Raw genomic sequence first — 14,434 nt, 5'->3', positions numbered from 1 at the left:
GACCTCCAGCATAGTTACACATCTTAAAGAGTTTCTACAGAAAAAAAGCCCGCCTGAGTGGGAAGCAGGGAAGGTAACACAGCAATGAGATTTTGGACCAGCGGCCCCCATGCAAAGCTAAGAAGAGGGAAATATTATTCAGAGCTCACCCCTTACCCAGCATGAGAGAACTCATACTGGAGGGAGACCCGATGCGTGTGCAAGTGTGGGCAAACTTTTCATCATAGCTCATTCCATGTTCAACAGGAAAGAATTCACATCGGAGTGAAATCATACCTGCGGGAGCAGTGCAGGGAAATATTTCAATGTCGCTCATTCCTTTCTCAGCATCAGAGACCCCCCAACACAGGTTATCGATGTAATGGATATGGGAAGGCATTCCACCAGAACACATACCTCATCCATCCTCAGAGAATTCACACTGGGGACAAGCCTTACTCATGCAACCACTGTGGCTCTGCTTTTTGGCCCACAGTCAAATCTCACCTGACACCAGAGGATTCACACTGGGGCAAAGCATCATAAATGCAGTGAGTATGGGAAGTATTTCCGAAGATAGACTCCAGTCAGCCTCAGAGAATTCATACTGGAGAGAAAGCCTATAGGTGTAAAGAACATGGCCAAACCTTTTCTCAGATTCCATCCCTAACCATGCACCGATGATTTATCCCAGCCCTATAAATGTAAGAGGTTTTGGCAAAGCTTTTGTGTACAGAACCCCATGTACTAAACTTCAGAGGATGCGCATGGATCAGAGGCCCTACAAATGCAGCGAAAGTGGGAAAGCCTTCATTCTTTTTTCAGCACTAGAGATGTCACACTGATATGGCAAGTGCTCGAATCAGAATCCCTACCTCAGCCTACGAGAACTCACACAGTGTTGTGGCCTTCTGAGTGTGAACAATGTAGGAAGGCCTTCGCTCACAGCTCGTCTTTTACCAAACATCACAGAACTCACACTGGTGAAAAACTGTGTACATGTAGTAAGTGTGAAAAAGCCTTCTGTAAGTATGCATAACTGAGTGAGCATAAGCAAATTCACACCGTGAAAAGCCCCACAAGGGCTTGGACGATGGAAGAGTCAGTGCTTTCCAGACTTCAGAAACTTCACAGTGGTGAATAGAGTGAGTCACTAGGACTGTGCCTAGGAAGAGAGAGAGAATGTTGGAAAGATTGGGAGTTTGTGCGTGCGTGCGTGCGTCTGTGTGTGTGTGTGTGTGTGTGTGTGTGTGTGTAGGTCCTGGGGCTTGAATTCAGGGCTTGGGGATTGTCTCTGAGCTTTTGGTACTCAAGGCTAGTGCTCTACCACTTAAGCCACAGCTCCACTTCCAGTCTTTGGTGGTTAATTGGAGCTAAGAGTCGCACCAACTTTCCTGCTGACATTGAACCAGGAATCTCAGATCTCAGCCTCCTGAGTAACTAGGATGACAGGTGTGAGCCACCAGCACCTGGCTTGCATTTTGTACTTCACGGGCACTTTCTAAGTTTTGAGTTTTTTTTCCTCAATGCTGGAGCTCTACCACTTAAACCTCAGCTCCACTTCCAGCTTTGTCTGGAAGTCTCATAGACTTTCCTGCCTGGGATGGTTTTGAACCCTGATTCTCAGAGCTTAGTTTTCTGAGCAGCTAGGATGACAGGCATGAGCCAGTGTTCTCATTTCCTGAAAAAGACCCTTTATTGGTAGAAAGCAGCCTATCTGGGAATTTTAATGTGAATCATGTTCTCTGCTGCATGCCATTCATTTATACCAACTATTGCATGCTGCAGCTTAGGGATATAATGTCTCCCACAGTCCCACTATCCTGCAGGAATAGCTAGCAGGAAGCCAGGTGCTGCTCTCCTAATGCTTCATCCCTGCAGTAAATGTGGAGATGAGGAGGGTGTGCCCGTACTTGCTGAATGAGTACCATCCTGGAAGCTTTGCAGAAGGGAGAGATCAACGTCAGGGCTGTAAAGTCACTGGGGAACAAGTGAGACTGCAGCTAGGGTGTGAGAAACATGACAGTCCAAACACTTACTCTTGGTCTGTTGTTTCGGTGTTGGGTATTGAACTCATGGCCTCACTCAGCTACATTTCCAACCCGAACATTTCTTGTGCTCCTGAGATTTGAACTAAGGACCTCATGCATGCTAGGTTACAAGATACCATTGAGCGGGCTGGGAATGTGGCTTAGGGGTACAGTGCTTGCTTAGCATGCATGAAGCCCTGGGTTCGATTCCTCAGTCCCACATGAACAGAAAAAGCTGGAAGTGGTGCTGTGGCTCAAGTAGTAGAGAGCTAGCCTTGAGAAAAAGCAGTTCAGGGACAGTGGCTTTTAGAATAGGGGCTTGCTTCCCAACTGGGGGTGTGCCTGAACTGCCATACTCCCACTTTTAGGTTTCCCTTCTTTGCTGAAATCACAGGGATGACCACCTTCTGTGAAAAGGGAGTCTCTGGTACTTTGCTGAAAAGCCTTTTTCCTAATCTCAGCCTCGCACATAGTGTAGGATGGCAGGCATCCAGCTATGAGTTGAGATGGGCCGAGGCTGGCCTTGAACTGTGATTCTCTTGTTCTCAGCCTCTCAAGTCATTATTATTACAGATGGTCAACCTATCAACCTGTTATCATTATTTGATATTTACAAGTATTACCCTAATTTAATCTTTGGTATCATGATTTTTACAAGTACAGTAGGCACTGCTGGGTGATGTGGCTCATGCCTGTCATCCCAGCTGCTCAGGAGGCTAAGATCTGAGGATCAAGGTTGAAAACCAGCATGGGAAGAAAGAGGTGACATTGTCCAAAAAGAAATGTACACTTTACCTGACTTATGTAACTAAACCCTTTGCACATCACCTTTATAATAACAATAAAGTAAACTTGCCGGGTGCTGGTAGCTCACACTTGTAATCCTAGCTACTCAGGAGGCTGAGATCTGAGGATCATGGATCAAAGCCAGCTCAGGCAGGAAAATCCATGAGACTCTTATCTCCAATGAACCACCAGAAAATTGGAAGGGGTGCTGTGGCTCAAGTGGTAGAGGGCTCGCTTTGAGCTGAATAACTGAGGGGCAGTGCCCAAGCCCAGAGTGCAAGATCCACGAAAAAAAAAAAATCCAGCCCAGGCAGGAAAATCCATGAGAATCTTTTCTCCAATAAACCACCAAAAAGTCAAAAGTAGAGCTGTAGCTAAGTAGTAGTAAAGCATTAGCCTTGAACAAAAAAGCACCTTGTTCATGAGTTCACTGCCCAGGAATGGCACAAAATACTAGTATGCAGAGACGACAAACCCAGATTCATGCCTTGAGAATCTAGGATTTAACCTAAAGCAGAGATCTTGTTCTTTTGGTCACTTGTTGAGAAACGATCATCTGGTGTTCATGATGAGGTATGTCGATCTTTCTGGCAAGAGGATATTAGTGAGTCTAGCGTGATGAAAGGCTTGACAATTATCCAAGGAAAGTGACGTGGGGCGATAACGTGATGGGAATCCAGGAGGAAATGACACTGAGCTCCTTATGTTCAACCTTCTTTCAGAATCCAGGAACTCACACTGAGGTGGTTGTGTTGGTCCTTTCTATAGTCTCTGCAGTTAAGTTCAGGGTTCCTGCCTAGAATCTTGGCTACTGTTAGGAGGAACCATGGAGACGAAACTGCTAAACCCTACCCTACCAACAGGTTCTCAACAGTGGCACAGGTATATGATGTCACAAAGGTGGAGAGATTTAATGGTTACTTCCAGTTACCTGGGAAACATCCAGGAATTGTGCTGGCAGTTTGTGTAGAGGTTTGTTGTTGTTGTTGGTTGAGGGGCTTGAACTCAGGACTGGGACACTATCCCAGATTTTTAACACTCAAAGCTAGCACTCTACCACTTGAGCCACAGTGCCACTTCTGGCTTTTTGTTAATTGGATATGAGTCTCTTGAACTTTTCCTTACCAGGCTGGCTTTGAACTGCAATCCCCAGATCTCAGTCTCCGAATAGCTAGAATGACAGGTGTTGAATATACTTCTTTTTTTGCTTTATTTGTCGGTCATGGGGCTTGAACTCTGGGCTTGAGCTCTTCAGCTCAAAGCAAGTGCTCTACCACTTGAGCCACAGCGCCACTTGTGGTTTTCTGGTTAAATGGAGAGAAAAGTCTCATGGACTTTCCTGACTGGGGTGGCTTTGAACCGAGAATCTCAGATCTCAGCCTCCTGAGTAGGATTACAGGCATGAGCTACCAGTGCTCAGTGAGTATATTTCTTTTGTTTGGTTTTTTTTTTTTTTTGGGTCCGGTCGTGGGGCCTGAACTCTGGGCCTCGGCGCTATCCCTCAGCTCTTCAGCTCAAGGCTAGCACTTGAGCCACAGTGCCCCTTCTGACTTTTTTCTTTTTGCTTATGTGGTGCTGAGGAATTGAACCCAGGGCCTTATGCATGCAAGGCAAGTGCTCTACCACTGAGCCACATTCTGAGCCCCATTGGTGAGTATATTTCTTTAAAAAAAAGTTTTTTTTTTTAATTATAAAGGTGATGTACAGAGGGGTTACAGTTACATAAATCAGTTAAAGAGTACATTTCTATCAGGGTGTTGGTGGCTTGTGCCTGTAATCGTAGCTACTCAGTAGATAGAGGTCTGAAGATTATAGTTCAAAGCCAGCCTGGGCAGGAAAGTACATGAAACTGTTATCTCCAATTTACCCCTAAAAGCCAGAAGTGGTAGGGTGGGTCAAGGAGTAGAGTAGCAGCCTTGAGCAAAAAAGCTAAGAGAAAACACAGCCCTGAGTTGAAGTCTAGTACCAGCAGCCAAAGAACACATATTTTCTGTACCGTTATGTTAGATTTATAAAATTTATCTTGCAAATCACTTATAGTATTAACTGGGATGTGAGACGAATGTACATAGTACAATCTCAGTTTTGCTTAAAAACACAGTTTACATATACGGACCCCCAGAGAGAGAACTAACAAAACACTGTAATAATAGTATTTAGCATCTACAAAATTGGAATTTCCAGTGGGGGTATTGATCAGTTTTATCAAAAGTTTTCCTGTATTTTCTAAATATTCTATAACTAACTTGTAGTATAATAGGAAAAAAAATGCTATCTTAAAAGTGACAGGAAAAATGTTATTTGAAAAAAATACCTCATATAATTTCAAAGGAGACTTTAAGTCCAAACATTTACACTTACTCATTTTCTTCTTCATGGCCGAAAGAAAGGAGGCTACTGTTTTTGATTTGCTTTTGTGAATTCTTTTTAACTGAGTCCTGCGTATTTACTTCATTTTCATTTGTTTTCTTCTTTTTTGAGCTTGCTGTTAAACCTGAGTATTTTTCGCCTGCGGTGCGCTTCTCTGGTTTTCGATACATGATTCTCCCATCAGCTGGAGCTGGTTCTTCATCTGTAACAAACCAAAAATTTAAGAATTGTCTTGTAGCCAAGCACAGTGGCTCACACCTACGATCCTGCAGCTTGAAGGCAGAGGTCAGAAAGATAGCAGCTGGAGGCCAATCTATGGAAATAAGTACCAGTTACCTAGACTCTCGTCAATTGCTTTGTTAGCTTAAATACCTAAGGGTGTAAGGGGGTGTGTGTGTGTGTGTGTGTGTGTGTGTGTGTGTGTGTGTGTGTGTGTGTGTGTGTGTGTGTGTGTGTGTGTGTGTGTGTGTGTGTGTGTGTGTGTGTGTGTGTGTGTGTGTGTGTGTGTTTCCAGCTTTTTGGTGGTTCACTGGGGATCAGGGTCTCACAGACTTTCCTGCTCAAGCTAGTTTTTAACTACGTTCCTTAGATCTGTCTTCTGAGTAGCAGGATGACAGTTATGAGCCACCAGCGACCATTTAACCACTTTTTTTTTTTTTTGTTGGTTGTGGGATTTGAACTCAGGGCCTGGGTACTATCCCTGTGCTCAAGGCTAGCGTTCTGCTCCTTTGAGCCACAGCACCACTTCCGGTTTTCTGGTGGTTAATTAGAAATAGAGTCTCACAACCTGCCTGGGATTGGCTTTGAACGGTGATCCTTAGATCTCAGCCTTCTGAGTAGCTAGGATGACAGGCTCGAGCCACTGGCGCCCAGCTTATTGGCTTGGAAAAAAAAAAAAAGTTTATTGGGGATAAGAGTCTCAAAGAATTTCCTGCTGGAACTGGCTTCAAACCACAATCCTCAGATATCAGCCTCCTGAATAGCAAGGATTACAGGTGTGAGCCACTGGTTCCTGGCTCCACCTACTTTTTAATAGACTGCATTTACTTAAACTTGCCAGTGTGGCAAGTTTACTTAAACTGCCAGTGTGGCAGGTATACTTATTGTCTCCATTTTACCGATGAGGTAACTGATACTCTGAGGTGGAAAAAACTGGCACAATGTTCTACATATGGTTTCAACACTGAAGATGGAACCAAGGGCCGCCCCCTGCAAATGAAGGGTACAATTATAGAAAATGATGCATAATCTACATTATTTACATTGCTAGGGAAAAAACCCCAACAAAACAGATTACTTTCAGACATACCGGCTTTGGCAGCCTTTATTTCTGCTTTAATTTTCATGACTTCTTCAGCAGTCAGGTCTCCCTTTTTCAAAACCACCACTTGGGGCTGTTCGTCATCTTTGTCACTGTGCTCACCATCTTCGTCTGGGATCTGCGGCTGGATTCTCTAGAGGAAAATGTGCAAATAACCTGGTAAGTGGCTGATCTTGTGAACCAAATATAACCACTGCCTCTGTAAGCAACTTCAATGATAACAGTAAGAGAAGAGGAACTATCAACTAAATGCAGTAGGTGGTCAATTTTCAATTCCCAGCGCTCCCAATTGCTACATAAGGAAAATGACTATCAGCAGATCACCCAAGGATTCAGCTCCATCTTACCATGATAGATAGTTAATCAAGTTGGGGGTTCTCTGCTTTGGGTACTACCAATCATTCCCAGCCTATTCAGGAATCTGCTGAGCTGTATCCATTCCCTTTGGTCCTAATCAACACTTGGACCTTCATTTCTTCTCAGAGTTAGACTAAAATCAAAGCAGCATATAAAACATTTGTTGTCCTCAGCCAGGCACCAGTGGCTCACTCCTGTCATCCTAGCTATTCAGGAGGCTGAGATCTGAGGATCATGAGTCAAAGCCAGCCCGGGCAGGAACGTCCATGAAACTTCCCACCAGAAAACCAGAAGTGGAGCTGTGGCTCAAGTGGTAGAGCACTAGTCTTGAGTGGAAGAGCCCAGAGTTCAAGCCTTACAACTGACAACAAAACATTAGTTGTCCTAATATAAGAACCAGTGGGCAGGAAGGCCCGCCCCTGCACTGACATCATTGCCCTGTTCCAGGGAGGTGGGGGGGGGGCAGGGTGTCAAGGAGCCATTGGGCAGTGGGCAGCTTGGGGGAGGGGCCTGAGTGGCAGTTGGAACAGTTGGAGCTGTTGGAGTGGGGGAGGGGCACAGCCTAGATATAGGCTGCGTGTTGTAAGGAGCAATAGGGTAGAGAGAAGGTGGAGAGAGAGATGGCACCAGGTGGCTCCTGGAGCAGAGCAGGGCAGGCCTGTGGAGAGGCCTGCGGTTTGCAGAGAGGCCTAGGGAGAAGCCTATGGAGAGTGGAGAGGCCTGCAAAGGAGGAAGGAAAAGGAAAAGCCTTCCCCTTTGGAGCTTTGCAGACCAATTGGAGGTTTGTAGACTGACAAATTGGTGGTTTGAAGACCAACTAATAGGAGGTTTGCAGACTGACTAATAAAGGTTGGGGGTGACCACTGGAGGCTTGGAGGTCAAGGTTGCTCTTGGTTCTGGGTAGCTAGCCCAGGACAAAGTAGTCACAGACCCCATAATGTAAATAAGCATTTTTAGTGAAAATCAAACTCCTTTGTCACCTTTAACCGTGCCTCCGTGGATTTTCTCACTCCAAGGTCATAATATTTGGAGGCCCCCGTGAGATAATCCATCTGGATGGCATCGGGCCTTGGCCCTCGGGAAACCCCCTTGTAGGTGAGAGCCTCAGCCCTCAGGGGAGAGAGCCTCCCTTGAGTGTGTGTTTCCTGAGGATCAACATGGGCAGGAGTCATTTGGAAACTCTCCAGGGGTGAGTCTGGGCAGGTTTGCCGGACTGCATCTGGGGAAACTCAGTGGAAGGTGTAACTTCTCCGAGTTGGAGGCCGGGATGAGGCATCTTACCACGCCTCCTGGGGCTTCATCAAGAAGCCATCTGGGACCTCTTCCAGAGGCCATCTGGGACTTCTTCAGGAAGTCATCTGGGACATGTGGGACATGTCTGTAGCTACTTGGTTACTAGTTCTGTGTCCTGTATATACCTCTACTCACTCCTTTTCTCCAGGATGAGAAAACAAATGTCCTGAAGCTCTTGTAAGTGAAACTGTAATGGAAAATCTCCTTCCCAGAGGAAGACCCATCGGTGCACACTACCTCCTGTTCTGTGCCATCAGCACTTCCTAGACAGGCACCTGGGGGAGATGGTGGGCAAGCCCCCTTTCTGAAGTGCATCTTCCCTTTACAACCCGTGACCCTGTATAACTGGAAACAACAAAATCCATCCTCTTCTGAAAAACCCCAGGGGCTCATCTCTGTATTAGAGACAGTATTTTTCACACAGCAGCCCACCTGGGATGATCATCAGCAACTTTTACAGGTGCTTTTCACCTGGGAGGGAAGGGAGCGAACCTGGTGCAGTGCCTTGAAGGCGGTCCTTGGACCAAATGCTTCCCCCACTGATGATCTGGTCGGTCTGGAGGGAGTCTCTCCCCTGACTCACCCAAGATGGGACTACAACAGCAATCGAGGTAAGGAGGCGGTTACCAATGATTGTCAGACTCCATAGCAGGGATACGGGCAGTGGCTAGGAAGCCAACTAATTTATCTAAGGTGAGTGAGACTGTGCAGCTCCCCAGTGTGTCCCCAGCTGCTTTTCTGGAATGGCTCTTGGAGGCCTACAGGACCTATACACCTACAGATCCTGAGGCCCCAGAGAATCAAAGAGCCCTAAATATGGCCTTCGTTACCCAGAGGCCCCAGATCTTCAAACTGCTGATAGCGGTTGCCCAGCAGGTGTTTGATAACAGAACTACCCTGGAAGAAAAAGTTTAAAAAAAAAAAAAAAAGGCGATTCAAGGACAGGGATCAAGAAACCCTCAGCTGCAATGATATAACTCATTTGTAAATGGCAGTAGGGAACCTCTAGGACTAGACCGATTTGCTTATTGCAAGCAAAATGGACACTGGAAAAAAAGAATGTCCAAGGAGGAGAAAGGAGGTTTAGATTCTAAACCTGGGAGAGGATGAAGAATGATGGGCTCAGGGTTCCAGCCCCCTGAAGCCCATGGTAACATTGTGAGTACTGGAGCTGCCTATTCGGTATTGAAAAAAACCAGAAAGACCAATAACTATGCAAAGACTAAATGTCCAAGGAGCCACTGGAATGAATGAATCCTATCCACGGTCCCTGGCTGGAATAACCCACTGGGAGAAGGAACGATTACCCACTCCTTTCTCATCATCCCACATGTCCTTATCCACTCCTGGGACGAGACTTATTGAATAAAAGCCACAATTTCTTTCCAAGAGGAAGATGTGAAATTATCATTTGTCTGCTGGTAACCTGTCCCCTTGGAGAAGAATATATGTTGCTGCCCGGAGAAGAAAGCAAAGAGCTTCAACCATTACTGACTTACTTCCAAAACAAAGTTCATGAGGTTTGGGCGGAGACTAACCCACCTAGACTGACTGCCCATCCCTGCTCAATTTACCAGTCAGGCACTGCTGGTCAGAGTGAGACAAGATCCCATATCAGCAGAGGCAAGGGAGGGGATGGTGGCTCACATTAAATGCCTGGGGGGAAATGGAATTCTTGTTCCCTGCCATTCACCTTGGAATATCTCTCTTCTACCTGTGTATAAACCAGGCACCAATGACAGACAATCTGTGCAGGATTTGAGAGGAGTAAACAAGCAGGTGGAGACCATCCACCCTATCGTACCTAACCCTTACTCTCTTCTCGGCATGTTACCTCCAGAACAGCACATTTACACCGGGTTGGATTTAAAGGGTGCTTTCTTCGGGCTGCCACTGGCCAAGGTAAGCTAAGCCTTTGAGTGGACAGATCCAGAAGGGAGATTATCTGGAGAACTGACTTGGACCAGCTTGCCACAAGGTTTTAAAAACTCCCCCACCTCATTTGAAGATGCCTTGAGCTAGGACTGGTTAAGTTTTAGGCAGTTACATCCTGAAGCAATTCTACAATACATCAATGAGGAAGTGGTGCTGTAGCTCAAGTGGTAGAGCACTCGCCTTGAGCTAGAGAGCTGAGGGACAGCGCCCAAGCCCAGAGTTCAAGCCCCACGATCCACCAAAATAAAATAAAATAAAATATGTTAATGACCTGCTGCTGGCAGCCCTGACACATGAGAAGTGTTGGCAGGCCACAGAGGACCCCCTCATCACCCTGTGCCAAGTGGGGTATCCAGTTTCTGCCAAGACCCAAATGTGCACCCAGAAAGCAACCTATTTAGGTTACCAACTGGAAAAAGGGAAGCGTATGCTCTCCTTAAACAGGATAGAGGCCATTTTGAGGATACCGACACCTCAGACCAAGGAGCAGGTCAAGGAATTTCTGGGAGCTGTGGGTTCCTGTAGACTGTGGATCTTGGGGTGTGCAGATATGCTAAACCACTCTTCCAGCACAGCAGGAGAGGTAGGGCCCTTGGAATGAGAACAGACCAAACAGGCAGCCTTCAAGACATTAAAACAGGCTTTGATTTCAGCTCCAGCCTTGGCCTTTGCTGGACCTCTAGAAGCCTTTTCAGCTCTTTGTGGCAGAATCCACAGGTATTGCCAATCCACAGGTTCTGATCCAGATCTTGGGGCCTTGGAAAAGACCAGTAGCCTACCTCTCCAAGAGACTGGGCTCGGTGGCAACCACCTGGCCATTTTGTTTGAGAGCAATAGTGGCGACAGCTATCCTGGTAAAGAGGCTGATTAACTCTGAGACAAGATCTGCAGGTAACTGTGCCACACTGGGTGGCAGCCTGATAAGAGCTACTCCTGCAAGGTGGCTAACAAATGCCCGAGTTATGCAGTGCCAGGCCCAGCTATGAATCAGCCAAGAATCAACTTCATGAAGGTAAACGCTCTCAACCCAGCTACTCTTCTCCCAGATGACCCCAGGGAACACATCCACAACTGCACTAAAATCCTGCAGAATATCGGTGGGCTTCGGGGAGACCTGACAGACATTCCTGTGACCACTCCTGATGAAGTAGTTTTGTCAAGGATGGAGTTCGGTATGAAGGGGCAGCCGGGGTGTCAGCAGATAATGTAATCTGGGCACACGTCCTAAATCACGGGACCTCAGCTCAGAGGGCTGAGCTAATCATTCTCACTCAAGCCTTGAGGTGGGCAAAAGGAAAACAGTTAATAGTTACACAGACAGCTGGTATGCTTTTGCTACAGCTGATGTTCATGGGGCCCTATACAAGGAGAGAGGATTCAAATTCTGGAGGAAAATTAAAAAACGTTGAGCTATTGGCCCTCCTGGACGCCATTTGGCTTCCCCAAAAAGTGACTGTTTTTCATTGTAAGAGTCATTAAAAAGAAGAGACCCCTGAGGTTCAGGGAAACAACCGAGCTGACCAGGCAGCTCAGGAGGCTATTCTGAAATTAGGGGTGCCTCTAGAGCTACTAGTTATTACAGCCCTACCAGAGCTGCCAGAAATGCCTTGCTATTCAAAAGAAGATTTAGAGTTAGAGACACTCCCCTCTGGATGGAGAAAGCTGCAGGATGGATGGATATTCATCCCTTGGGCTCTGGGGTGGACCTTGGTGACATTGACACATCAGAACATTCATTTAGAGTCAGTTATTGTGAAAACATCTCTACATTTTGGTGTAAATAAAACTCCCTTAGTCAGGCGCCAGTGGCTCACGCCTGTAATCCTAGCTACTCAGGAGGCTGAGATCAGAGGATCACGGTTCGAAGTCAGCCCGGGCAGGAAAGTCCGTGAGACACTTATCCCCAATAAACCACTAGAAAATCGGAAGTGGCTCGGTGGCTCAAGTGGTAGAGTGCTCGCCTTGAGCTGAAGAGCTCAGGGTCAGTGCCCAGGCCCAGAGTTCAAGGCCTAAGACTGACAAAAAAAAAGAAAAAGAAAACTCCCTTGTCACCTTTAACTGTGCCTCTGTGGATGTTCCTGCTCTCAGGTCATTGTACTACCTTTGTTCATCCCTTATTGTGCCTTTCTTGTTTGATGGGTAGAGAGATATATAGTTACATAAAACATTTTGTATATAATACGTATTTTTTTCTGTGACTTCTTGGTTTTAATTAGAAAAATTTCTCAAACCTCAAACTGTGTACTCACTGTACACCTATAAATACAGCATTTTGCCTGATGACTTGGCCTGGACAGGTAGTAAGCCAGTAGCTCACGCCTATATTCATAGCTATTCAGCAGGCTGAGATCTGAGGATCTCGGTTCAAAGCCAGCCCGGGCAGGAAAAGAGTGAGACTCTTATCTCCAATTAACCACCAGGAAACCGGAAGTGGCACTGTGGCTCAAAGTGGTAGAGTGCTCGCTTTGAGCTGAAGAGCTCAGAGATAGCGCTGAAGCCCAGAGTTCAAGCCCCATCACCCACAAAAAAAGTAAATAAAAAGCTAAGCTGTGCACATGACTATTTTTTAAATTTATTTTTTAATGTAGTACTGAGGAGTAGAACTCAGAGCCTCATGCATGCTAGACAAGCACTCTACAACTAAGTCACATCCCCAGCCCAAAAGCTATAATTTTTAAGTGTTTAAAACATTTAATTCAGTACTGGAGACTAAACCTAGCCCTTTTATTTTGATTTTAAGATTGAGTCTCCGTTGGGAATGTGGCTTAGTGGTAGAGTGCTTGTCTAGCATGCATGAAGCCCAGGGTTCAATTCCTCAGCACCATATAAACAGAAAAGGCCAGAAGTGGCACTATGGCTTAAGTGGTAGCATGCTAGCCCTGAATAAGAAGCAGCACAGGGACCGTGCCCTAGGACTGGCTAAAATAATGAGTCTCTAAATTTGTTCAGGTTGGCTTTCACTTCCCAATCTTTGTTTCTTTCTCCTGAAGACCTGGTACTACAGGCTGGTACCATCTTGCCTAACCTCTTCATTGACATAAAAAGTCTTCTCACAATGCTTTGAGATAATGCATATCTTATTTTTTCCAAACCAGTATCAAGCATTCATATTCATTTATTGCCTGAGCTTCCAAAGTAGCTGAGTCAAGAAAAGCTGCGACACGTTAACCAGCAAAACGCCAGAAGTGGAGCTATGGTTCAAGTAAGTAGTCGAATGCCATTCTGCAGCGGAAAAAACTCAGGAATGGGTTAGACCCTGAGTTCGAGCCCCAGTACCGACACACACTAATAAAAACAAACACAACCATTCCTTGGAGCCTTCTGTTCTCTGAGCAAGCTTCACTGGGCAACTACAACTCAGGTAAACCTCCGAAGGTTTGGAGCCTCTAGCCGGCCTAACCTCACCTCACCTTCTCTGCTGGACACTGTGCCCGACTCATAGATAGCAAATAAATACATTATTTTGTCTCCATTCGACACGGGCCTTTATGGGGGTGATACCGGTGTTCCACCTTGCCATTCTAGCACCTAACCTGGGAAACAGCAAGGGACCCTTTCTGCAGCAGGTAATCCCGCAGACGCGAGTCTGGAACCTGTCTGGAGGATCGCGTCGCCTCAAAAGTTCCTGGAAAAACGGGGACGGCACCCGCCGCGCCCCTCAGTCCCGCTCACCCGCTCTGCGAGTGGGTTACGAGAGAAGGGGGGACAGGAGCGGGCTGGGTCTACAGCCTTCTTCCTTTCCCGAGGACCGGGTTGAATGAAGCAAAGTGACGCGTCCCCTAGCCGTTCAGAGGCTGGCTGGAGGATCCGCCTGGGATCCGAGGCCGATCGGAAGCGGGGTGTGTGTGGGGGGGGGGGTGGGTAATGGACGATGGGGAAGATGAGACTCCAGCGGGAAGAGGAAGCTGTCAGCACCCGGCCGAAGCGCCTCGCTCTCTCGGGCTCACCTTGGTCTCCACGGTGGGCCCTTCCTTGTAGCCCACCCGCTCCTTGAAGCGGGACAGGAACGCGGGCTCCGCCGGCCGCACGTAAGACACTCGATTCCGCTTGCTCATGGCCTCGGCGGCGACTGGAGCGTAAACGCCCGCTCCCGCGTCGCCGGCGCGCTCTCATGACGTCACGCACGACCACGCCCCCGTTCCCACCACGCCCCCCCGGAGGCAGGCGGGCGGGCGGGATGGGCGGGGCCTGCGGTGACGTCACACGCCCGCCCAGCGCGCCAGATTCAAATCGACGGCCATCTTGCGAGCGCGAACGGAGAGCGTCGAACCTCTCTCTCCTCGCCCGCCTGCCCCCGCCCGCCCCGCCCGCCCGCCCTCCCCCTTGGCCCGCGTCGCGCGTGGCGGCCGGGCGCTTCCTCTCA

At 47.4% G+C, this 14,434-nt stretch overlaps 1 protein-coding gene across 1 annotated transcript; it reads right to left on the bottom strand.

The window, feature by feature from the left end:
• Positions 1–4,793: 4,793 nt before the first annotated feature.
• On the bottom strand, positions 4,794–14,163 carry Kiaa1143 (KIAA1143 ortholog). The gene is made up of 3 exons (XM_042666065.1): positions 14,019–14,163; positions 6,475–6,619; positions 4,794–5,367 (listed from the first exon to the last, which is right to left on the bottom strand). Exons 1-3 carry the CDS (start codon positions 14,124–14,126, stop codon positions 5,153–5,155), a joined length of 468 nt encoding a protein of 155 aa, XP_042521999.1. The 5' UTR covers positions 14,127–14,163; the 3' UTR covers positions 4,794–5,152.
• Between the last annotated feature and the right edge of the window lie 271 nt (positions 14,164–14,434).

Source organism: Dipodomys spectabilis, unplaced genomic scaffold (assembly GCF_019054845.1).
Source record: "Dipodomys spectabilis isolate Male_0828 unplaced genomic scaffold, ASM1905484v1 ptg000360l, whole genome shotgun sequence".
NCBI classification, from domain to species: Eukaryota; Metazoa; Chordata; class Mammalia; order Rodentia; family Heteromyidae; genus Dipodomys; species Dipodomys spectabilis.
Note: the sequence above shows the minus strand (reverse complement) of the source record. Positions and strands in the feature narration are given on the sequence as shown.

Bases quoted from the DNA above. Each gene is read 5' to 3' on its own strand.
- Kiaa1143 (XM_042666065.1), bottom strand. From the start codon at position 14,126: ATGAGCAAGCGGAATCGAGTGTCTTACGTGCGGCCGGCGGAGCCCGCG. The intron at 6,620-14,018 runs GTGAGCCCGAGA...ATTTTCCTCTAG, and splicing joins GGCCCACCGTGGAGACCAAG to AGAATCCAGCCGCAGATCCC. The intron at 5,368-6,474 runs GTATGTCTGAAA...GGTTTGTTACAG, and splicing joins AATAAAGGCTGCCAAAGCCG to ATGAAGAACCAGCTCCAGCT.